The sequence below is a fragment of the Orbicella faveolata genome, unplaced genomic scaffold, assembly GCF_042242905.1.
Source record: "Orbicella faveolata isolate gen_17 unplaced genomic scaffold, um_ofav_v1 contig_47, whole genome shotgun sequence".
Classification (NCBI taxonomy): domain Eukaryota; kingdom Metazoa; phylum Cnidaria; class Anthozoa; order Scleractinia; family Merulinidae; genus Orbicella; species Orbicella faveolata.
Genome location: NW_028301577.1, coordinates 20,452,647 through 20,478,517, shown reverse-complemented (window position 1 = coordinate 20,478,517; position 25,871 = coordinate 20,452,647). Strand labels below are relative to the sequence as shown.

Sequence of the window (25,871 nt, the reverse complement as noted above, 5' to 3'; positions counted from 1 at the left end):
ACTACAAACATTTAAAGAGCTTCTGAAACTTTATTACAGGTGGAAATTTTGGCTCTTTGCGTGTAATATTCGAGGAGAAACTGGCTTACAAAACTGCACAATTTCTTGGTGGCAAAAGCGCCTAATGAGTTATATATTCTGTGTAAAATTTTAAGTTTTAAACCCGCGTCGCACAAAAAGTGTTCAATACAACGGCTCAAATTCCTTGAGACAGTTAACCGTGCTGTGCCCTTTCAAGATTCAGAGCTAATGCTTTTGTGGCTCCATCAGAAACTATATTGATTATGCTAATGAGGCAAATATTGTAAATAGTTAGGTGTTTTGCATTGGACTGTGGTATGACTGTAAACAGCCATGAGGTCACATTGCATTTCTTGCATGATATCGTACATTTGTAAGAGATATATAATTGCCCTCGAGTTTGGAGACATACAAAGCACACCGTGATGGAAATTTCAGTTTCTTCTAGCTTGTCTGTCTCCATTTTCAGATTAGTTTTCGTTTTTTAAAATGAATACATTTTAATAGAATGAAAGTTAAAAAAAAGAGCAACCCTCTTTCCTATAAGCTAAGATTATTGTTGGTAACAGCATTAATTATTTCAGACCTTTGAGACGTATCTCAGTTCTTTAGATAAACGAAAAGAATAAATACATGTACGCGTGGTGAGCTTCTTTCTTAACTACAGTTAAATAACCTTGTAAGAAAAATCGCGCTAAAAACAGTACTTCTATCACTCAATAGGAAAACAGCGCCAGTCTGTAATGATGGCGGCAGCAAAAATATAAAAAAAATTACATTTTCATAGTCAAAATAAATGAGTGATTTTCCTTTCGTTTTCTCATATTGGTTTCCAAAAGAAATAAAAAACATTTTCTCCGTGTTTCTTGCGAGTTATAAAGACCATTGCGAAAGTTTGGGAGAATTCAAAAAAGCGGTAGAAACATTCGCCTGTGGCTTGTGTTTCTGCAGCATTTCTTGTTCTTCCAAATTTACACTCGAGTTCCTATTTAACAATTAGTATCATCCAACTAGTGGACTAATGCAAATCCTGCATTTTGATTGGCTACGCTACTAGGGGACTATTAGTAATAGTCATCGAGTAGCGAAATTGGCGCCGTCGAGCGTGACGCTTTCTTTCGATTTATTCCCAAATAAATATTTCTTCAACTTACATTTGTTAACTTTATTATTACCTTTTCTGTCCGACTAGTTGGGTGATACTAAAACAATTAGACCCTTCGCCCTCAAGGGCCACGGGTCATTAGCCCATTCGGCTTCGCCTCATGGGCTATTGACCCGTAGCCCTTGCGGGCTACGGGTCTAATTGTTAATTAGACTACGCGCCCAGGTTCTCTGAGCGAATCGTCAACGAGGCGTGGCCGAGATTGTGTGCTCCCTGTGTTCACAACAGAAAACTAAAACGATCTATTGAGAAATTTTGATTTTGCAGCACGCTACAGCTTAATTAGCCTACAAGCTTATTCGTACGGATAAAGTCCCACATTTATTCCTGTAATGCTTCTTCGACAAACCTTTTTGCTCGTTCTTCAAGTTTCCGCACTTCGTGGCGCATCAGAGGCGTTTTACGACGTGCGCCGCAAAAAAATCGCACTGCTCTTGTTCCATCATAATTTGTCATCTCCACACTTGTTTCATCTTCGTCTTCATTTCTATCTCCTGGCTCTTCTTCTCCTTCTTCTTCTGTTCTAAGAAGGGGTGACCCCTCTGACGATGAGGCTTCTGCAGAGCTCGTGGTCCTCGTGGTCTCATTCTTCTCAAACATTGCTAACTTCTGCGACAAAACATCTCTATCGACCGTTTGGTTGGCGGCTTGGTAAGACATCTTGCTAAGCTGTTTGCATTGTTTGGAGGATGGGCCATGGGTTGCTGCAAGCTTTATATAAGTCTTTTCAATCCTTTGAGGCAGGTCATCCGTAAAGTTGGCAAAATACTCGATCAGTTCCTCTCGACATCTCTTCTTTCTCTCTCGGTTCCGCTTGAATAGCCATTTAACATTAGTGCGCAGTTTAGCCCAGGCCTCGGATGTATATTCCTTTATGGTCGGTGAATAACTGCACGGGTTTATGGCTTTTTTTGGTACAAGTTGTTGATCCCAGCTGACAAAGAACTTACTGCCGCCCAGATCTCCTCCGCAGCTCTCGAACGCGTGGCCCTTTCCTGGTAACACCAGACAGTCCTTCAAGTTCTCGTATCCAAGCTTCCCGTGGGTCAAATTCAAAACTTGTATGTCTCCAGGATGGTAGCATGGGTAGCGGGCAACCACGATCTGTTCTTCAGAGGAAAATTCTCCAGCTTCGTCATCTAGCAGTGTAGGTTTGAAGTAGCACTGACCCTTTTGCAGTCTGTCGTGAGGATCACAAACACCAAACACTACTCTAGCTTTGGGGACCAAAATTCTGACACGTACCACAGGACTTCTTGGCGGTTCGTCGTCTTCGGCAGGGAGAACATAGCCACGATCGATCATCTCTTTTATCTCGTTACGCTTTATGGTCGTCAAGACTTCTCTCGTAGGTCTATCAATTCCACTTCTGATATTTCCTGCATCTCTCCCAGTCAGGCGTAAGAAATATTGAGCGGACGCGGAGTCATCGGGTATTTTCCTCAACAAATCTAGATAGCCCTCATGCAGGGCTTGGAGATAACTGATTGGCACCCCTCTGGACTGAAGAAGTATGATCAATCGAGTATCAAGGTACCCGTTTATGTGAGGCTTGGAATAATCCAAGATTCCTATGGAAGGAATATGTTGACGCACCTCGTTGTTCGGAATGTTGAATTTCTGCATGGACTGGCGGAGCTGCACCTTAGGGGCGTTTGTGGGGTCATCTTTCAGCACCAACGTACCTTGAAAACCTTGGTAATTTACTTGGACGGCGCTAGGTTCGGGATAGCTAAGGCCAAGCTGGCGTCGCACCTCAGTAGTAAACCCATTTGACATAAAACCACAGCTATTAGTAAAAGCGTGCGGTTTTGTTCCAAAAAGTCCACTCTTGACGTCTGGCTCGACTTTGTAATCCTCTCTAGCAAGTTTTAGCATATGGTCAAATCCAACGAATAACAAGCTGATTCTTTTGGCCCGCTTTCTCACATCTGTTATCTTAACGAAGTTATCAAACCGTGCCAACAGATCGTGAATTTCATCTTCCGACGCGTTCATTAAGTAGCACTTTTTCTCCCTGAACTGACTGTCGGAATGACCAAGGTAACGATAGTGCCGTCCTTCGCAAAATATGTTCCTCTTCAAAATGCCTACACAAAAGTTGTTACTCCCGTTTTGCACAATTGGTTCACTGAAAGAGACAGACATCAGGTTACCGGGGAAAGAACCATTCCCATTGGTACGTCTTAAGTACTCGAACAACAGACTTCTTTCCAGTTTCCTGTACTCGAATCGGTAATCGTTATCGTTTTCCCCCAAATAATCCACATGTTTTATGTAGTCGGCTTCGCAATCGGTGGGCGGAGCAGCGTTTTCAGGAACAGTGATACAAACAGGTTAAGCCATAAGACCTTTGTTACTGTTACAATCGACTCTTGGTGGCTGCAGAGAGACAAAAAGCCACTCAGTATAGTAAATCAAGTTGTGTGATTGTGAGGTTTTGGTTAGTCAACCTTGGAAACTGCTTTTAATTCTGATCACACTCCTTCTGAGTGCCGGGGCTTAAGGAGCTTCCTTGGTTAATGCGCACACGTTCTGCGCATTACAAGATGGTCCCACAGGAATCTCGGATTCTAATTTATTCGCCTTGGCAGATTACTGTTAGAACATTCCATGAAAGAGCGTATTAAATGGTGGTGATATATTTGTATGAAAGCGAATAAAAACAAGCAGAGTCGATCAGACGAATTACTCCACCGGGGCGAGAAATTCTCGATGCTCAGAGTGTGTAGCGTAAAGGAAGTTTGCGTCTGGAGACGTTTAGGTAGATATAAGAATACCGAACTACCGAACTGAAAAACTCACTTACGTTCGGCGTAGAAGAGGTATTAATAAAATATGAGAGGATAGGGTATTCTTAAGAGAAAGATTTGTTTTTTTTTTTTTTCAGTGTGCACGTTCACTGTATATTATGGTATCAGAACCTCCCTATGTAATTCGATACCATATTTTCGTCTTTAGCTTTTTTCCAAGCTGTTTTCGCATGATATATCTGTTCCGACACCAGGTATCGCACAAGAGACTTGTAACGCTTTGGCATCAGTAACAGTAGTCTTTCTTATTAGCTAGTCGATATAAAGCGCTATTGAAGTCTCGCTATCAAACTTAGTGTACGTAAAGGTGCATCATAACAATATGATGCGACGCTCATGTCGTCAGCAAAGTTAAATTTGCTTCGCCATTTTCATTGGCAATATTATAAAACAATTGATTCATGCTTTTAGCTGTGCATTGTCAAGTTCTGATGCACTTGGGAAGTTTGGAGTGGCCTCGACCAACTCTTACGCTTCTCTTCGTCCTCACTCGGAAGCTCATAAGAACCATAAGAGATACAGTGCCTTGTAAACAATGGAAATTTTGAAATGCCTGCGTAGTTCTGTTCGCAGTCAAATCGAAAGGAGAGCTAAAGAACGCTTTTAATGAAACGACCTCTTGTTCATTACTTCTATCATTTGTTCTAAAATGACTTGAAAGTTCGATTTTAAAGTTTTTCTTCTTGGTGTTCAGAGTTCATTAGCTATGACGTCGATAATCCGACTTGACTGACAGATAGTGCATTATTTTTCATATCAACCTACTGTTATCTGTGGCCTGTGTCTTCGTTTTCTCTACATGCCTTCTTCTCTCAGTACTTCATATAAACACAGATAATGACAGCAGCTGACGGCTTCCTAGAATGCAGCAAACTATGAGCGTTGACAGCGTTCACGGCATGGCGGCGCGCAAGATTCTTTCAACTCACTTGCATAGTTCGTAAGCCGTATCCAGGAATGCATGAGCTACAATTAGGGGAATCCCCGAACTAGATTTAGAAATTCCTTGATCTATTATTTTCGTCCTTTTCATAACCAATATCGTTCCTTCCTTTGGCTATTTGGTACTGTTGTTAGGAGGGCATAGTATGGTACATATTCCTGTATAAATCGTTTCAATCCCGCGATTGAAGCTTCTTACAAAATAACACATTGTAATGACGTGTAACAGACTGGATTTCTAGAAAACGTGAGCACATTTCTAGGAAAGAAAGTAACCTCCCACGCAGACGTTCTTTGTATTCGTCGTGCGTTGCTTTCCCCACCCCTCCCCGTCGCCCTCCCTCTCAGACACTCATAGAGGAAGGAGAGATTGCGTGACGACTCAATGCATAACTAGCACCATAGCAACAGAGCTGTTGCATAAACATACGTTGTAAGTTTGTTAGGTCACTACAGAGAAGAAATGTCTTAGATCCAGTCTCGAGTCCCTATACTCGCGAGGGTTTTTGAGATTGGTAAGAAATGTGAAAAAGTCTTTATTGGACGACGGCTGGAACAAACAATGCAATTGACACATGTATATTTTCGCAGGATCAAACTAGCGATCGCTTGATTTGGTTTGAAGTTCGAGTAACCCAGCTTGGATATTATATGGCAAGTGCCGAAGTTGTAGGCGCCTCCAGAAGAATGAAAACAACTCTGAAGAGATTTGGCGCGCTTCAAGCAAGACCTAAACATTGTGAACATTCGCTCCTCCTACACATACTGTAGAGGAAAATGAGGTAAGGAAGTTAAACCATAACAAAACTTTAGAAAGATCTTTCGCCCTTTTTACAAATCAAATACTTTTAATAAACAGTTTTGTTGATTATGACTTCAATAGAAATCTTCTAATAACATATACAATGGTATATTGGTAAAGGCTATAGTTTCAAGCGCAAGTACAACCTTAATTTATACTCGAGATTTACACTGAGTCTTAACAGCCAGCTTCCTCAGAAGCTGATGCTGTACTCGTAACTGTAAGATAAACTGGCAAAAAAGCAAATATTGTTGCTAACTATAATCGGATTGTTTTTCTTTAAGCAAATCAACACTTCAAATAAACAGCTTTGCTGCTTGTAGCTTAGCATATAGTTTCAGCGTATAATTTCAAGGGCCACTCTAGATATACACTAGTCTTAAAAAAGCTACCTTCAGTTCTACAAATAGTATTTGAAAAAATAAGGTTATGACTGTACTTGTGCCTATAAGATTTACTAGATTTTATGTAAATTTAATTACGGAAAAAGTAGGCAAATATGACCGTTAACCATGGCCAGACTTACTTAAGCTTAAGGTAGTATGTCTATTGTGAACGTCCGACTGAGAGTCACCAAAAACATTCCTTTTAAGGACTGTCCTCAACCAGACGATCACTCTGTTTACTGTTATACAACTTAGTTGATTGGATGGCCAAGTGATTTGATTATATAACGAGCAATCTAATTGGTCGGCTAAGTGCTTTGGTTACATAATGAACTGTATAGCTAAGTGTTTTGTATTAAATTGTGGTTTGACTGTAAACATAGTCATGACGTCACATTCGGTTTCTTAAGGGATATTATACGTTTGTAAAAGATATATAATTACCACTGAGTTTGGAGACATACAAAGCACGTCATGATGGAAATTTCAGTTTCTTCTAGCTCTTCTATCTCCATTTTCAGTTACGTTTTCTCTTTTTTTTTAACTGAATACATTTTGATCGAATGAATTGTTCTACTGCATAACAAATTCCTAAAAATGGCTTCTCTTCATTCAACTGGCATATTTCATAATGTTTGAAAAAGAGCAACCCTCTTTCTTGTAAGCTAAGATTATTGTTGATAACAGCATCAATTATTTAAGTCTGTCACATAAACGAAAAGAGTTAATGCGTGTACGCATACTCAGCCTATTTTTTAAACTACTGTTAGATAACACTCTGAAAAAAATGCGCCCAAAAACGACACTTAAATAGATTATGAGCTCGAGATGTCTATGAGGTGATAGTTGATGAGGCCGAAAGTAGATTTAACTATGACCTCAGAGAAACCGAGAGCGAATAATCTAATTGTTTTAGTGAAATCCTCACTAAATTTCCTTCAAAACAAGATCTCCAATCATTTCCCGAAGTTATAGCTCATTATTTAGCAAAATTGCGCGAATTAAATTGTTATTTGGAGCCTGTGCAAATGCGCTCATCGGTTGAGTATTGGCAAATTGTGAGGTTTTAAGTTGGATAACGGTCAGTTTCCTTTCGTTAGTGTTCTTGAAAATTTAATTATGCAATAACATTTCTAAATCCTCCTCGAAACATTAAAAAAAAAACTAGCAAATGTTGTCATTATGTGGACGACCTCTACCACTGCACTCTACTGGCTGATAGTATATGAGTAGCTCGAATTTCTCATTCTCCCAAATTTCCACTCGAGTTTCTATTAAACAATTAGATTATGAGGTCGAGATTTCTATCGCGTGATAGTTGACAAGGGCGCATAGAAATCGAGAGCGAATAATCTAATTGTTTTAGTATAAATCTACTAGTCGTTCAAAACTTTATCTAAATTCTCTTCACAGACACTTCGAAAACGCCAAGAGGCGGCCTTCATTTTGTTAACAAGGGGACACTGCTACGCTACTCACTATCTATCACAGAATAGTCAGTGAGTAGCATAGCCAATCAGAGAATGGCATTCGTGATAGAACGCTAGTAGATTTATACTAACACGCGATAGAAACACAGAAAAAATTCTATTTCCAAACTGATGAGATCCGACATGCCCCCACCACTGCAGAACCTCTGTTTTCATTTGTTCATTATAAATGCTGCCTCTGTTGTTTCTTTTAGCTGGTGTTCATTTTTGTCTGTTTGTTTTCTTTGCTTTTTGTTGTTGTTTTTGTTGTTGTTGTCTCTTGTGGCTGTTGGCATTGTCAACTCTTGTTTATTACTTACTACTAAAGAAGTGCTTCGCTCAAAGAGGCAGTGAGCAACTCGTGACATTTTTCGACAGCACTTTGTACAGAATCGCGTTGGAAATCTTTGTAAATACTACAAAAATCCATTCTGCTGGGCGCGCGGCGCAATAAAAGCATTCAAAATTGCCGTCATTTCTTTCCAAACTGGCTGTGGAGTAGAAGACTGAGTTGCAGAATCTTGAGCTCCTTCCCGGTCGGAGCTGAGCTTCTCAAATTTCTTCTTAAGCTTTGCGAGATATTTTTCAACAGCATCGTAGCTCGTAGCATTCCAGGCAAAATCCGGCGACAGGTACTCCCCGAGCTTTTGACATTCGGAGCACGATGGCCCATGCCCAGGATGAGACGCAAACTTCTCAAAAAGTGACTTTGCTTGGGAAATTAGGCCGTCATTGCTTTTAAAGGTAGAGAAATACTCTCTTAGATCACTCTGAAATTTGGCATTTTCCTGAAGCTTGCTTTTGGTCGAAGGCTCATCTGTTTTCACCTCTGTATTACAAGATTCCATTTCTTCAAACCTTTGCCTCGTCGGAGGTGGTTCCCTCGAGCAAGGAAGGGCAGTGAATATCTTCCGAACCTGACTCCAATTAGAAGGCAAAGCGCTGGTCATGTGCTCGAGAAGGGACTTTGATTTATGGAGCATGAGATTTGCATCCCAGCAAACGAAGTACTTGTTGGCAACAACTTGCTCCTCTGTTGGTAACGGTAAAACGAGGCAGTCTTTGAGGTTGTCATACTCTCCTTTATCGCGGACAAGTTTGAGTACTCGAATACCTGAAGATGTGTAACACGGTAGTGGAATCACAAGGACCTGAACTGCTTTTTCAAACTCTTCTCGTTCTTGAGGATTCAAACAGTCCAAGTTAGGAATAAAAACGCACTCATCTGACTTGAGAGCGTCGTCGTTATCGTCGTAAGGATCCACAATTCCAAAAACCTCTCTTGATTTAGTAACAAGAACTCTGAGGTTAGTGCCATCATGGTCTTGCATCTCTTTGACTTCGTCGCTTTTTATCTTGCAGATCTTTTCCCGTGCCTCAGGCGTCATCCTGTTTTTTATTTTACTTAAAAGTTCTGTTCTTCCATTTAGTCGAAGAAAGTGCTTGGCATGGGTCAAATCGGCTTTTCCAAGGTTTTCCAGCAGTTGATGGTAAAAGCTCTGCAGTGCCAGTAGATAATCACGCTTTACACCCCGTTCGTCCAAAAACATCACAGAGAAAACGTCCAAGTATCCCATCTTGTAAGGTTTGGTGTAGTCAGCAATACCTATTGTTAGGGAGTTACGACAGTTGTCTGCTGCATCTGGAATTCTTAACAGTGCCTTAATTCCACTCGAAGGAGTAATCTCTTCACTAGCCGCAGACGTTATCTCATCGCAACGCACTAATTTGCCAGAAAATGCTGGGCAGATGACTTGAATGACGCTGGGTGCGTTAGCTAGACTGCATGCTGTCTTGATCGTTTCAGCAAGTTCGGGCGACATCAACCCACTTGGCACATTGGAGCTAGCGCTGCGCTCGCATTCGAACTCGTTTTTCTTTAACTCCAAGCTTCTTTCGAATGGTTCAAACATGTGCTGAATCTTAGCTGCTCTGTCAGCAAATGAGATGTCATTGCTTAAGATGCCAGACTTTCCGCGCCTGTCGCTAACTTGCGTGTCAGTTTCCTTGATCAAAAAGCATGTTTTGGCCCTCAATTGAGACGCAGAAAACCCCAGAAAGCAATATAGCGAACCGTCGTGTTCGATGCCCCTGCTTAATAAGCTATTTATTTCATCTTCAGAATAAGATGAAAACTCAACTATGAGAAGTTTGTCCCACACGTTTCGTTTTCCTCCGGCTTCGGAAAGCAGCTGATTGATCATTAAACAACTTTTCACCTCTCTCGGTTGTGTTGGAGGATTCGGAATGCCTTTTCGAAGAAAGATGTGCTTGACGTAAAGTTTGTCATCGGATGGACATTTCAGTGGCTTGTTACACGACACAAGGAAAGGTCCGGCCATGTCGATCTGGTCAGCTTAACCACTTCAGGTAAAATCTAATGAAAGAGCATCAAATGTAACCATCATGACCATTGCTCGAAAAATTATCGCCATATCTTGGTTTGAAAACCTTACCTATAACAGTCTTAATTAAGTTATCAATATCAACTTTCCGTGCTGATTGTCATTAATTTTCATCCATCTCTACCCCAAACAAACACCAGCTAATTTTACATGCCAGAAGTCAGTGAAAAGTCTTATTTTAAGTACTTTTTTTGTAATGTGCAGAACCTTGAACAATTTTTGTTGTCTTATGTAGCTTGAGGATAGTTCCGCTTGAAGCGGCTTTGATATTGCAATGGTAATGGGACTCGAAAATGGTCTACACGTTGTATTCAAGTTCATTTTCGAGTCCCCATACCCTCAGTTTTAAAACGAGACTGGTGCAAACCCATTGGAATTAATAAACCAAATCATTTACGTAAATATGCAAATAAAACAAAGGTTTTTGCACCAAGCCTTATTTTCAAATACAGTAAAATTGCCTGTTCGCAAATTCCTCGTCTTGACTGGATGACTTCTCAAGAATCACTCATTCGATTTTTTTCTCATCTGTCGAAGAAATGCTAGTTTCAACTTTAAAGTTTATTGTGCCGTTGGGTGCTAGAAGAGAACTTATAGTTGCATCTTGTTAATCCTAACAAAAATACATTTATTGATGCAGACTGATCGTTGTAAAAGCATTTAGAATTTGCTTGAGTTCCGCACTTGACAACTGATACAGGTCACTGTCATTTTCTTAGGAAATGAAATTAGTGTCACATCGTGTCAGCGAGGTATGTGCAGTGCTTTGAATTTAAAGAGAAATCACTAGCATGGATCTAATGTCTGTAGAAAAGAACACAATAGACCACTGATTTCATGGCCTTGATCCAAAGCCAAGAACATTACACCGAAACTAAATATACTTTAAATGACGTCAATGTTGGCATGGCAATTAAACCGCAGCCAATCAAATTGAGGAACTTATCGGTCGGCTATAGTTAGGTAAAACAACTGCTCATCAAAGAAGCAAACAAACACAATGATTGACAGTTGCCGTCGGAAAACTCGTAAGACTATTAGGTATTCTTGTTTCAAAGAGGGCTTTGGGGGAATGAAACAAACTCTCGTCTCCTTCCAAAACGATTGTAGTGAAGTCAAGCTTAATCAGAAAAAGATTGTGAAAAGAACTGTTCTTCGAGAAACTTCTTGTAAAATTACGAAATAAAGAAAGGGTGCAACAACGTCCATTCAGTCAATTATATTGTAACTAAAGAGCTAACTTCAGCTACTTCGAACAGAATCGAGTCGGGGACTCGGCGAGTAACTAATTGTCTAAGCGAGAGCTCTTCAGAGATCAAAAATTTTAACTAAGGTAGGGGTAGGCAGAGGGAGCATTCATGAGACTCTGCGAGACTGTCTGCCATCTGGCCATTACGACAGATACCATCGGAATCCCGTTTACAACACCCCAACCTGATTACACGAAGCTCATTCTCCCGCTTATTATTCTTTCCCTCTCCTCTCAATTTACGTCTCCCTACATGACGTCTACAATTATTTCAATCTGCAAGAATTTTTAACTTCTAAATAAACATACATGACATGTTCGACTCATATAAATCAGAGAAAGCGTTCTAGAGAGGTGGCGGGAATCGATTAATTATGTCTGACGATCAATGTGGAGCCAGGAGCGTTCTAATACGTTTTAATGCTGCTGCAGTTTTGAATTCATCGAGTTGACTTTCGACGTAGTTACGCAGGCATTTTGCTTTATTGGAATTTTGGAATTGTGTACCATTAGCAATTTTCAACAGTTCATTTTGGGTAATCAGGAAATGGCAATGGAAAGAGTACTTATCACTGACGAATCACTGACTCTTTGATACCTATTGATAGAACAGACCAGGCCATGAAGAATAAAAAGAGGGCCCTGATCGGATCGAGACGATCACTTTTAAGTTTGCCGAAACGACTCCAATACCGACACAAGGAAGATGGCGTTGCGGTACATTTAAGTTTCCTCTGGCTTCTAAGGAATATAGAGTTATAATATTGGCAATGATATTTACCTGAAGGCTGACAGCGTTGTCTGTTAGGTATATCGTCCTTTCCAATTATACGAGGGAAACAGCTAGCTTTGGGTTAAAGCAGACAGAAAACTGCCAACAATGCACTTTATTGTGCGGCGTTCAGGAGAGTGCACTAGATTCTGTCACCTTATTTGGATATTTGTAGTTCTGAACTGAAACTGAAATGTGGGGAATCCCCGTATAAAAATAGATTAGAAAGGCTGGAAATATGCGAACGAAAATAAAACTCTTTCAATATAGTCGTTCTTTTCACACCTTTCTCCAATACTGCTCTGTCCTTTAGATTGTTGTTAATGCTGTTAGGACAATAGTATGGAAACGTTCTTTCGATAAAGCTATTGATTCTTGCGATTAACACTTCTTTTGAAGCGGAACAAGCAGGAAGTAGGGGTCTTGATTCCTAGAAAACACTAGCAAGTTTCTAGGAAATTGAGCCTATTGACATTGCATGACATTATAGGATCAGGTTATGTTGTGACACGCTCCCTGTTCTCCTGTTCACTTTGCAATTTGAACAAATGTGCAATATATCATGATTTAACTGTGAAATTGCCAGACTATGGCAGTCTTCTGGAATTCCGGAAAAAAGAAGCGCTTTCACTATTTTCTTGTATTCAGAAGAAAAGCAACAAACATCTGACAGTTGCAAGTCCGAGTGATGAGGGGAGAGGGGAGGAGCATGTCACAGTCAAAACAAAGCCTAATAAGATTGCTTCTAAAGAAACTGTTTACTCCGCACTTTCGATTTCCGAAAAGTTCGCTTGAACATCGAAAACTTTAATTTAGAGAAGACTCAGGCGCCTGTATACCGGTGAAGCTATACGATTTTATGCCCATATGTCAAGCCCAGCAAGGGGTTTTGGATATATTTCCGTTTTATGACCTCGTAAATGAAGTTAGTTTGGGCATCATAACAAAGCCGCACTCAACACACGGGGCTTCCCCAGTCTCTTATACTTTCGTTTACCGTCCCCATCTGTGTCGCCGACCTGGTTGAAGAAGAAAAACGATTCCATCACTTAAGGAAAGATTAATACAATAAACTGTTTGCTCTTCGAGAAATTAACCGGCAGGTTCTCAATCGATTAATTGTGCATTTGGTATAATAAGCCTTCCTTCCATATTTTTATTACCATATTTTTTTCACATTTGGCTGCGTTTACAAATGAATGTAAAAATTCATTCATTCCCATGTTTCGTTTTAGTTTTAGTCGTCAAAGGCTGCAGCCTGGTAGCCGAAAGCTCAATTTTTAGAAAAACTGTTAAACAGACAACGATTTTAGTTTTTGGTCGTGGAATGCGCGAAGCGTAATCAAGACTATCGTTAGGGCTCAGAAAATCACTCTCTCAGAAGTAAACAAATCGATGTATAAAAGCCGCAACGTAAGACACTCTTTTTTTTCATATAAGCATTTATCTTATTAGAATATCGAGGCTGAATAAACCAGAATTTTAGAATAAACCCGAGTTTGAGATTTTGAAAAGAATATAATTCTTTGTGTCAAAAATTTGTAAATACCATACAATTATTTGTTATTAAGTGAACCAATTCAAATAAAATTCTTCCTTTGTTCTCTAAACGACAAAACTAGCCAAAAAAAAACACTAGCCGTTTGTTCGATCATTATAACATTTCTGCAAGAACAATTGTGTGTCCTGATCTAAGAATATTTACAAAAATATTTTCAGCCAAAAATCGGCAGAGAACTAAGAATATTCAGCCTAGGCCGGAAAAACAATATTCTTGTGTAAAGAGTGAACGTTGAAATATACTTCGCCTTTGATACTATTGTCTTGTCTTTTGAATTAAGTCATCTATTTCACCACTGAAAATCATACACTTGATTTTATATTGATTACAGTTGAACATAAGGTGATTTAACACACCTTCCTAAGAACTAGTGCTATCATCATCAAAATACACTCTTTTTATACTCTCTAAACAGTACTCAATCCGATACTCAAAGATTGATTGGATTAATCAAACGTTGAATATTTAATCAGGTCTTATTTTGCATTTTACACTTTTCATTTGAAGAGCGAATTACTGAAACAAGTAATGAAGTGAAATTTGCAATAAGAAATTCATAAATTCATCGTTGAGAGGAGCATGCTGGTTATGTATCTTAGTTGCACATTTCATTTTATAAATATTATTTTCTCTTCCTTTTAGAAGTAAATTATGGCCATGTTTTAAATTTTATTTATTTACTTAGTTAGTTATTTATTTATCTCCACAATTATAACAATTACAATTCTTTTTTCAACAATTAAGTTACAGAAGAATGAATAAAGGTTGGTTCACAGAAGTTAACAATGACACCATATTGAATTAATTAAGACAAAAGATTTTGTCAATTCTTATCTACATACTTATTTAACTTAAGATTTAGCGTTGTCTACTTTAATTATCAGTTAAAAAATTGCTTCTTGAAAAATCTTCCATTTTTCTTTAAACAAATTCGTTTTATTCGATTTGAAATATATGTGTTTTTCAGTTTCATATTGAATTACCAAAATTCTTATGCATGAAGTGGCTCAAGGAAGGTAATGTTTCTCTACATCGAAAAGTGCACAAGAAAGATTTTCCTAAAATTACTATATAATTAAATAGGTCCATCCCCTCCTCTTCAAAAAAAAAAAATGTGGCAATTTTTTTATTTTAAATCAAGACCTTTGCTCTGGTCAGTGTTTTCCTTCAATCAAGGTTGATACATATAAGTTATAGTTGTGTTAACAGTGATACGCTTGTAAGATGATAGGCATCGTTGGTTAAAGTCTACTTAAACGCTGCGAAATTTTAACTCTGTAACATAGTTTATTAAGAAGAAATCTTTTTTTAAGAAGATAATTATTATATGTGGATGGTCATTCTCGTGTGCAATAGTTGTGTTGACCAAAAAAAGTCTTAGATTTAGCAGTAAAGGTTGTTCCTTATTATAATCATGCGACAATGTGTTTATAAATTGGTGCGCAAAGGGAATTTGTAGATGCATGCATCAGAAGAAGAGTACATTCTCAGGGGATGTTGGTGCATGTATTCTCACGATGTGGGAATGTTATTTGTTAATAAAACTATCCTTCGTGTAGAGAAATATCCGACAGGGGAATCACGTGTGACAACCGTGAAATATCCGATAGGGGAATCCCATGTGGCACTTTACGAAACCGGAAAATGTAACGAAAAGCAACAATGACTTTGTAAAGATGAGAAGTACAATGCTCAACTTGATCGACTATTTTGCTTTCCTGCGGTGCGCCGTTATTTGTGGCAAATCAGGAAGAATAGGAAAATTTCCGTGCCTTGACACCCCGAATCGGGAAAAATACTGTTCCTGGCACGCACTGGACACGTCGCGTTTCCTGGAAAACGGTACTCCTGGATTTGTCGGTATTCTCGAAGAATACGGGTCCGTATCGTGTGATTTCCGGCCACGACACCCGCTATTTTACGCAGTGATATCCTTTTCGTGCCTAAGTGGCACATAAGACTGCGACCAGATATTTCCACTGCTCTCTATCTGTGGCTGTCTTCTCGAGTTCTCTCGTTGTTTCAATTTCTGCCTCAATCGTAATCAGCACATGATATTATATTGCTACGGCAACTGATGATCAGAGAATATGCAACCACACATAGTCATTTATTATTGGATATACTTTTTTATCATCGGTTTGCGGCATTCAGTCTGTCAAACACCTCTAAAATACAAAAAAACACAACTTTTGAAGAGAAGATTTTGTCCCTGTGGGGATAAGGACCGAGGTGCTCGTCGGAAATTTTGAAAAGAACCCCTAAGAGGTACCAAGATCCTGTTTTGTGGGCGTGGCTTTAAATTTTGATTCACCTTAAGAGGCCGGTACCAATTCTGAAACAACACATTTTATCATCTGTCATATTTTTTCCGGCTCAATACCCTAAAAGGTACCGCAAAAGCTCCTGCTGTGGACCTTTCGAGGCTGAACACCTTAAGAGTGATGATCCAAATGCGCGTTTCTCGTTTAAAAAAAATAAATGTCTGTAAAAAACAAAATAAATGTTTATATTTTCTTGATTTGTATGAATTGCTTATTTCATCATCAGGATGTGATTGAAGAATATGTAAAAATGTGTGGGGTGCTTGTGGGGGGTAAGACACATCTCCAAATTTACAAAGTTGGTACCTTAAGTATTTAAGCCACAATTCCAGATTCCACAATTAGGTTCTTAAGTATTCAAGAAACATTTCTACATTTTTACACTTCCACGGTTGGTAACTAAAGTATTGGAGACATTTCCACAATTTCACCACATTTCCACACTTCCATATTTGGTACCTTATGTAGTCAAGAAACATTTTCAGATTTTCACGCTTCCACAGTTAGTTACTTAAGTATTCAAGAAACATTTCCAGATTTCTATACTTCCACAGTTAGTTCACTTCCATGATTGGTACCTTAAATATTCAAGACACATTTCCAGCTTTCCACAGTTCCACAGTTAGTTGCTGAAGTATTCAAGAACCATTTCTACATTTTTATACTTCCACAGCTGGTCACTTAAGTATTCAAGACACATTTCCAAATTTTCACTCTTCCACAGTTGGTAACTTAAGAATAAAGACATATTTCCACTTTTTCCAAAAAAGCACAGTGCACAGTTCTAGAAGGGTGGCGGAAATCAATAAACTATGTCTGACGATCAATGTGGAGCCAGAAGCGTTCTAATACGTTTTAATGCTGTGCCTGGTCTGTCATGTAAATAGGTCTCAAAGGGTCAGCGATTCGTCAGTGAAAAGTATTCTTTCCATTACGATTTCCTGATTACCCAAAATGAAGTGCTAAAATATCGCTTATGGTGCGCAATTCCAAAATTCCAGTGAAGCGAAATGCTCGCGTAGCCAAGTCGAAAGTCAAACCGATGAATTCAAGACTGCAGTGAAGAATAAAAGAGGGCCCTGATCGAGACGATCACTTTTAAGTCTGCCGAAACGACTCCAATTCCGACACAAGAAAGATGGCGTCGTACGTTTAGGTGTCTTCCGGCGGCTTCTAAGGAATATAGAGTTCTAATATTGGCCGTGATATTTATCTGAGGGCTCTCGCCCTTGTCGTTTATGTATATCCTCCTTTGTAATTAGACGAGGGAAACAGCTAGCTTTGGGTTAATAACACAGGCAGAAGAATGCCGGGAATGCACTTCATTGTGCGGCGTTCAGGAGAGTGCACTAGATTCTGACACCTTATTTGGATATTTGTAGTTCTGAACTGAAACTGAAATGTGGGGAATCCCCGTATAAAAATAAATTAGAAAGACTGGAAATCTTGAAATGAAAATTAAACTCTTGCAATGTAATCGTTCTTTTCACGCCTTTCTCCAATACTGCTTTGTCCTTTAGCTTGTTGTTACTGCTGTTAGGATATTACGCTAGAAATGTTTTTTTCGATAAAGCTATCGATTCCCCCCGAGGAACAAGTAGGAAGTAGCAGTCTCGATTCCTAGAAAATACGAGCAAGTTTCTAGGAAATAGTCTTTTGACATTGCATCTGATATTATGAGGTCAGGTTATGACATGCTTCCTGTTCTGTCTGTTCTCCTGTTCACTTTGCAATTGAACGCATGTGCAAGATATCATAATTTAACTGAGAAATACGCAGCAGTCTCGATTTCTAGGAATCGAGACTGCTACTGCAAGAGTAAACCAACAAACATCTGACAGTTGCAAGTCAAGTACGTTGGCTATGATGGGGGGAGGAGCCCGTAAAGCCATTTTTAGTTCGTCTGTATCTAAAAACGGAGAAGTTTATACTTCTGAAACTTCTTGTATGCACCGAACCTCTAGTCACATTAAGAATTTCTGAATAAAACAGCTCTGTAATCATAAGGTTCGAGATTTTGTTATGGCTTTTCGGGTGCGAAAACTTTTCGGGACCTTCGAGAAACGGGCCCCTGGGATAATTTGCGGTACAATTTGGGGATCATCTGCAGTAAGGGGATCATTTGCGGGCCTGTACAGCTCTGTCCTTTAGCTTGTTGTTACTGCTGTTAGGATATTATGCTGGAAAGTGTTCTTTCGATTTAACAAATTGACGTCAGTTTTTTATGCGTCTGTCATCTCATTGGCAGGTGATAAATTGCGTCATAACATTGTCAAAGTGGCTGTGGAACCACGAGCCGCAAGTGAGCGGTTCCGCAGTAAACTTTGACAATGTTATGACGAAATTTATCATCAATAAGAGGACAGACGCACAAAAAAAACTGACGTTAATTTGTTTTTTACAATAACAAGACCCCAAAATGGTCAAATGCCAGGAATAAATGAGGGGAAAAGACGCCGTAAACTTGCCGTAAACAAAGATAAGCGAATTTTATTCAAAATGACGGGAGCATTGTCAATAGCTTTTCTCGCTTTTTGATTGCCTACTTAAAAAAGTCCATAAAATCTCATTGGTTAAAAAGTTGACAGTTTGACAGCTGAAAGTTGAACTTGAAAGCTTGCATAAATTAAAATTTTATCCGTCTGTACTCTTATTGATGATAAAAATGAGCCAATCAGCGCGCGAGACATTAGACAGTTATTGTGAAAAAAGCTATCGATTCTTGCGATTAAAGTTTTTTTTCGACGAGGAACAAGTAGGAAGTAGCAGTCTCGATTCCTAGAAAACACGAGCAAGTTTCTAGGAAAGAGAGTCTATTGACATTGCATCTGCTATTATGAGGTCAGGTTATGACATGCTGTCTGTTGTCCTGTTCACTTTGCAACTGAACACATGTGCAAGAAATCATAATTTAACTGAGAAAGGCCAGACCATGGCGGTCTTCTTGAATTTAAAAAAAGCGCTTTCACAATTTTTTGCAAGAGAAAAACAACAAACATCTGCCAGCTGTAAGTCAAGTACTTTGGCTATGATGGGGGGGAGGAGCATGTGTCTACAGGATCACCTATAAGGTAGCCTATAAGGTAACTTCTATAAAGAAACTGTTTACTACGCACTTTCGATTTCCGAGAATTTCGCTTGAACATCGAAAGCTTAAGATTTAGCGAAAAAACTCAGACATCTCTATACCGGGCATCAAAACAAAACTGCACTGAACAGACGGGCTTCCCTAGTCTCTAATACTTTCGTTGCCGACTTGGTTGAAGAAGAGGAGCGATTTCATCACTTAAGGTAAGATTAATACAGTAAACTGTTTCCTATTCGAAAAATAAACCGGCAGGTTCTCAATCGATTGATTGTACATCGGAAATAAGTCTTTCTTCCACATTTGTATTCCGTTTGGGTTATTTTTTCACACTTGGCTGTGTTAACAAATGAATGTAAATATTCATTCATTCGCAGGTTTCGATTTAGTTTTACTCGTCAAAGGCTGCATCCTGGTAGCCGAAAGCTCAGTTGTTAAATAGACAACGATTTTAGTTTTTAGTCGTGGATACGCGAAGCATAATCAAGACTATCGTTAGGGAGTCAGAAAATGCAACTTTGTCACTCTCTCAGAGGTAAACAAATCGACGTAATGGCGCAACATAATACAGATCAATACACTCTTTTTCGTTCGACAGAATGCAGTTCTAACCGCGTAATGCATAAAAAGTTCGAGATCTGTGAATCTATCTATCTATCCACCCACCCACCCACCCACCAGAATAAGAATAATTGTCCTAGTTTTGGTACTAAAAGCACGTCGTCTCGCATACCCACGGAACAAACATGGTTGGTGTCGATTTACACAGTCAGTATAAAACACACACTGTGGACTGCGGACTGCTGACTGCGGACTGCAGACTACGCACTAGGGACTGGGTATAAAACACAGATTTATGCATAATATTACACAATACATGTATAAACGAGAACAAACCCTCTCGTATGCACGTGCTTTGCGATCAATTCATTTGTTTTGGCTCCTGCTGAAGGGAGACCAATTTCACGCCTACCTAACAGCTCAGGCACAAAATGCTTTCCCTAGAATTCTTGTTTTTTTTTTTTTAACATACCAAGCCTACCAAAACTCGAACGCACTCTTTAATCTACGATTACTACTAGTTTATAAGAATTTATCAGAATTTCAGAATAAATGCGAGGATGAGATTTTGAAAAGAATATAATTTTTTGTGTCAAAAATTTGTAAATGCCATACAATTATTATATGTTATTAGCTAAACCAGATAAAATTCTTCTTTTCTCTAAACGACAAAACTAGCCAAAAACAACACTAGCCGTATGCTCGATTATAATAACATCTCAGCAATAACAATTGTGTATCTTAATCTAAGAATATTCCCAAAAATATTTTCAGCAAAAAATCGGCAGAGATATAAGAATATTCAGCCTAGGCCGGAAAAACAATATCCTTGTGTAAAGAGTGAGCGTTGAAATATACTTCGACTTTCCTTCCTTTGATACTACTGTCTTGTCTTTTGAATTAAGTCATATATTTCACCTCTGAAAATCATACACTTGATTTTATATAGATTAAAGCTGAACATAAGGTGATTTAACACACCTTTCTAAGAACTAGTGCTATCATCATCAAAATACACTCTTTTTACACTCTCTAAACAGTATATATACTCAATCCAATACTCAAAGATTCATTGGATTAATCAAAAGTTGAGTATTTAATCAGGTCTTAATTTGTATTTTAAACTTTTCATTTGAAGAGCGAATTACTGAAAGAAGTAATGAAGTGAAATTTTCAGTAAGAAATTCATAAATTCATCGTTGAAAGGAGCATGCTGAGTACCTGTATTTCAGTTGCACATTTTATTTTATAAATATTTTTTTTCTCTTACCTTAAGAAGTAAATTATGGCTATTTTTAATTTTTTTTTTTTTATTTAGTTAGTTATTTATTGATTTATTTATTTATCTCCACAATTACAACGATTACGATTCTTTTTTCAACAATTAAGTTACAGAAGAATGAATAAAGTTTGGTTTACAGTAGTTAACGATGACACCATATTGAATTAATTAAGAAAAAGATTTTGTCAATTCTTATCTACATTCTTATTTAACTTAACGATTTTCCTTAACGATTTTCCTTAATAATAGCGTTGTCTTATAATTCGTTTTATTCAATTTGAAATATATGTGTTTTTCAGTTTCATATTTAATTACCAAAATTCTTATGAAGTGGCTCAAGGAAGGCAGTGTTTCTCTACGTCGACAAGTCCACAAGAAAGATTTTCCTAAAATTACTGTATAACTAAATAGATCCATCCCCTCCTCAAAAAAAAAAAATTATGACTATTTTTTTTTATTTTTAATCAAGGTCTTTGCTCCGATCAGTGTTTCCCTTCAATCAAGGTTGATACGTATAAGTTATAGTTGCGTTAACAGAGATACGCTTGTAAGATGATAGGCATCGTTAGTTATAGTCTACTAAAATGCTGCGAAATTTCAACTCTGTAAAATAGTTTATTAAGAAGAAATCTTTTTTTAAGAAGATAGTTATTATATGGTCATTCTGGTCATCCTCGTGTGCAATAGTTGTTTTGTCAAATAAAAGTCTTACATTCAGCAGTAAAGGTTGTTCCTTGTTATAATCACGCGACAACGTGTTTATAAATTGGCGTGCGAAGGAAATTGTGTGACACTTCACGAGACCGAAAAATATAACGAAAGGCAATAATGACAGTTGGTACCTTAAGTATTTAAGCCACATTTCCAGGCTCCACAATTAGGAACGAAAGTATTCAAGAAACATTTCTACATTTTCACACTTCCACGGTTGGTGACTTAAGTATTGGAGACATTTCCACAATTTCACCACATTTCCACACTTCTTTATTAGGTACCTTAAGTATTCAAGAAACATTTCCAGATTTCCACACTTCCACAGTTAGTTACTTAAGTATCAAAGACACATTTCCAGATTTCCACACTTCCACAGTTAGTTCCTTAAGTATTCAAGAAACATTTCTACATTATTACACTTCCATGGTTGGTACCTTAAATATTCAAGACACATTTCCAGATTTCCAGATTTCCACAGTTAGTTACTTAAGTATTCAACAGCCATTTCTAGATTTTTACACTTCCACACTTGGTAACTTAAGTATTCAAGACACATTTCCAAATTTCCACACTTCCACAGTTGTTAACTTAAGAATAAAGACATATTTCCACTTTTTCCAAAAGAAAAGCAAAGAGAACTTTTTTTAATATTTGCATGCATGAATTTGCTCGTCAATACCTTAATTATGAATAATTTTGGTGACTGTGCGTTCCATTCCGACGACGCACAGTGCTCTTCTACCCGAAGTAAAAGCCTTACTTGCGAACCCTAAATCTGATTCTAAATCTCTTTTCCTACAGGAGATAAAGTCTACGATTTCCAATGTCCTGGCATTTGCGCATAGACCTATTAGCCGCCACGATCCCACCAAAGACCGAAGAAGGTGAAACCTACATAATAAATGTGCAGTGTCATGGCACTGGTCGAAATGACTACAAAGTGGATCATGAAAAGCTCGAAAGCACTTTACTGACAGAGTACCTGAGAAAAAGTGAGGTGCCAGACCTCAACCAGAAGCTAATGAAGTTGACGTTTGATATCACGCCAGCCGACAAAGCGAACAGCTTCTGCAAAAGTGTTCTAGAAAGAGGGGTATTTTGTCGTCAACATACGTACCTCTTCCTTGGCCACTCGAATGAACAACTGAAGACAAAATCCTGCTACTTGATGAGAGCCACCCAGGACGAAATTCACAAGCATTTGGCGAAGTTTGGCGACTTTCTTGAAGAGAAAAACCTAGGAAAGCGGGCAAGAAATATTGCAATGCTTTTCACGCCGCTAAACAAAGTCGTGCCATTGACTACAAAGGAGTACAAAATGCAGCCAGACATTACGGGCGGTATTACCAGAACATACACTTTCACTGATGGATGTGGATTTATGTCTCCTGAATTCTCTTCCGAAGTACAGCGAATCTTCAAGCTTGATTATCAGCCCAGCGCTGTCCACGTCCGCTATCGAGGCATCGAGGGTATGCTGGTACTCAAAGAAGATTTGGCAGACGTTAAAGTGCTGTTCCAGAACTCAATGCAGAAGTTTGTTACCCCAGATGAGAACATGCCTGAAGGGTTCAGCTTCGCTGATGTTGTGGATTATTCCCGCCCTTACGTCAACGGATACCTCGACATTCGAATGGTCATGCTTCTTGCTGATAGAGGAGTATCAGCTAAGAATCTACACGACTTGCAGACAGGCTACCATGAATTGTTAGAAGACATGTGCAGGAAGACTGCAGAGGCCGAGTATTTCCTGCGTTGCAAAGGAGAATTCCGTCTTCTGCAAGATATTCAACACAAAGGCATTGATAGCACCACAAAAAAGCACTTGAAAGGTCTGAGAAAACAAGAACTGGATGAGACGGAAAAAGCTGCATACACGAGAATTCTGGTCCCCAAGTCTCGACTGGTGTTTGCTGTTTCCGATCCTTACCAGAAACTGGGGTACGGAGAGTGCTACTTCTACCCCACGATGTTAGAGGACGAAACGGAAGGTTTTATCCCTGGCCAAGAGTTTGTGGTGATGCGAGACCCATGTTACCATCCTGGAGACGTGCGTGTGCTGAGAATGACCAAGGAAAAGCAAGGGTACGAGAACCTGAGGGATTGTCTAGTTCTGCCCGTCAAAGGCCCACGCCCTCACGCGTTTGAATGTTCCGGTGGAGACTTGAGTGGAAACATGTTCTTTGTCAGCTGGGATGAGAAACTCATTCCAAATATAATAACAAGCCCCTGTGCTTATCCCCCAAAGAGGACGCCTGGATGTCGCAACGCCGCGGCATTTGTACCCTGTTGTCAACTACCCAAGACCAAACTGAGCCCTGTTTGGCGAAATAGAGAAGGCCGACAAGAAATACGCGAATACTTTGCCTCCTACGAAGATGATTTAACAGACAAGATTGACGCGACCTACATGAAGTATGCAGCTGCCTTTGGCCCATCATCAAACGAGTGCCGAGAGCTCAGTAAGATGCTTTACCAAGCAAATGATTTGACCCAAGATAGAATTGCACTGGAAAAGAAGTGGCTGAAGTGGAAGAAAGCGGAGCCTCGCGCAAAATGTGAAGTGTCTCCTCGTGATACATTTATACTTAGTGAAACATCTCCTCTTATTAACGACAAAAGAAACGAAAATGAAGATGATCAAGTTCCACTCATCAGACAGCGCCGCCTTTTCTGGCGTCGAGACAGGCCACAGTGTTGTCATGGAGACAAGGTACATGAAATTATTAACAAGGAGGCTGAGAAATTTGTTAAAACATTTGCTGGTGAAAGGAAAAAGATAGTTTAGAAAGTGATTATATGAAATGACTTTTTACCGTACAGAAACATTTCCTGCTCCATAGAAGAAAAAAGAGACACTTGGTTTAACATTCAGACGCCATATTAGTACTCGGCGAGTTACTGACTGTATCATTAATGGATAACCTACAGTGATGGATGATTACCTTGATTAACAGTTACTATCAAAAGATTACGTTACTTTAGTATGCTCGTTTACATACAATCTGTCACTGATTAGAGACGAAAATTCCTAAATTTGTAAAATTGGTAGCTACGTGCAATCCTGGACGTAAGTTAGATTTTGAGACACAAATCCTCGTCACTGTAGCCTGTGAACAGGCTCCAGGTGAGCCCGAACGAAGCGAGGGTGGCTCCCCCGTCCCGTCCCGTCCCGATCGCTTTGCTCTCCGAATTCTTCCGTTACGCGCTCGTCCGCTCGCTTCGCTCGCCGAATTTTGTTTCCGTCCTCGCCGGGAGCCTATTCGCAGGCTATAACTGACTCTCCAAATAACATCTGTAGGGTGCAAACACACGGTCGAGGCAGAAAAAGCTAGTGCCACTTGCGGCCGTTTTCTAGTATATAGGGGTCTTCTTTCACGGTCACGCTTGAGGTGGAAGAAGACCCCCGTGATATACTAGAAAACGGCCGGAAGTGGCACTAGCTTTTTCTGCCTCGATACTGTCAAGAAGGAATATTGCCTGCTTAGCTCATCGAATGAATTCGAAAAGTGAAGAAACATTTCATGTACCTTAGGAAGGTACAAGTTCTATGATCAAATTTTCGACGCGGAGTTGTTATCGTAAAAAAAAAGCCGACTTCACACCAGAGACGGGAAAGTCAACTTGTTTTCGTCTGTGACGAGGCTCCGTCCTCGTGTGATAACGGGACGGAACGGGACGGGAAACTCGTCCAAATATCCGTCTGAGTCGACAAGATTTGGCTGCTTCTAGATGAGATTCTCGTCGAATTATGTCACGAATTCACACTTAAACGGTTTTCTTATCGAGTTTTGGGAGGAACTTTCACCGAAAGGACTGGAACTAAAACAAAAGGAAATAAACATGTGGGTTATAGGATAACATAATGTGAAGGCCATGTGAAGGCCAAGGTTAGGTAGACGTGACACAGGTCCAGACGAGTATATCGTCCTTAAGCGTGTTACGGCTAAATTTAAAGGTTCAAAGTCAGGAATCAAAATAATAATTGATATAAATTGACAGCATTTAATTGATTGATATCAAATATTGATGGACACTCAATATGTTTTGTGATATGTAATTCAAATATATAAATATAAATATCTAATATAATCATTAATTAATAAATTTTATATTTACGAAATGGCCCAAAAAGATGACTCTATCTATATTGAAATTAAAGTTCGAGTCTGAGAGCTGAGTTAGCCAGTTACTTTCCTGTTAGACCCCTGTACAAGTCCTATATTGGAAGCAGCTGATTAAAAGGAAAACAGATAAGCTCTGAAAAAGATAGAAAACCAAAAACCAAACAATATTTCGTTCACGTTGTTTAGCATTACG

At 39.1% G+C, this 25,871-nt stretch overlaps 3 protein-coding genes across 4 annotated transcripts; 1 reads left to right on the top strand and 2 right to left on the bottom strand.

Moving 5' to 3' along the window:
- Positions 1 to 10: 10 nt before the first annotated feature.
- On the bottom strand, positions 11 to 5,256 carry LOC149097534 (uncharacterized). The gene is made up of 2 exons (XM_089278958.1): positions 4,765 to 5,256; positions 11 to 3,568 (listed from the first exon to the last, which is right to left on the bottom strand). The coding sequence occupies exon 2, from the start codon at positions 3,332 to 3,334 to the stop codon at positions 1,508 to 1,510; it is 1,827 nt and encodes a 608-aa protein (XP_089135084.1). The 5' UTR covers positions 3,335 to 3,568; positions 4,765 to 5,256; the 3' UTR covers positions 11 to 1,507.
- A 106-nt stretch (positions 5,257 to 5,362) lies between these two features.
- LOC110047580 (uncharacterized) lies at positions 5,363 to 25,685 on the top strand. Of its 2 annotated transcripts, XM_089278955.1 has the most exons (3): positions 5,363 to 5,456; positions 5,533 to 5,723; positions 22,353 to 25,685. In XM_089278955.1, the coding sequence occupies exon 3, from the start codon at positions 22,375 to 22,377 to the stop codon at positions 24,337 to 24,339; it is 1,965 nt and encodes a 654-aa protein (XP_089135081.1). In that variant the 5' UTR covers positions 5,363 to 5,456; positions 5,533 to 5,723; positions 22,353 to 22,374; the 3' UTR covers positions 24,340 to 25,685. The 2 variants fall into 2 exon arrangements, with proteins under 2 accessions (XP_089135081.1, XP_089135082.1); XM_089278956.1 differs by lacking the exons at positions 5,363 to 5,456; positions 5,533 to 5,723 and adding an exon at positions 18,779 to 19,200.
- LOC149097533 (uncharacterized) lies at positions 5,770 to 12,238 on the bottom strand. The gene is made up of 2 exons (XM_089278957.1): positions 12,034 to 12,238; positions 5,770 to 9,975 (listed from the first exon to the last, which is right to left on the bottom strand). The coding sequence occupies exon 2, from the start codon at positions 9,938 to 9,940 to the stop codon at positions 8,015 to 8,017; it is 1,926 nt and encodes a 641-aa protein (XP_089135083.1). The 5' UTR covers positions 9,941 to 9,975; positions 12,034 to 12,238; the 3' UTR covers positions 5,770 to 8,014.
- Positions 25,686 to 25,871: the final 186 nt, after the last annotated feature.

Coding starts and splice junctions, on each gene's coding strand:
- LOC149097534 (XM_089278958.1), bottom strand. CDS start 3,334: ATGTCTGTCTCTTTCAGTGAACCAATTGTGCAAAACGGGAGTAACAAC.
- LOC149097533 (XM_089278957.1), bottom strand. CDS start 9,940: ATGGCCGGACCTTTCCTTGTGTCGTGTAACAAGCCACTGAAATGTCCA.
- LOC110047580 (XM_089278955.1), top strand. CDS start 22,375: ATGTCCTGGCATTTGCGCATAGACCTATTAGCCGCCACGATCCCACCA.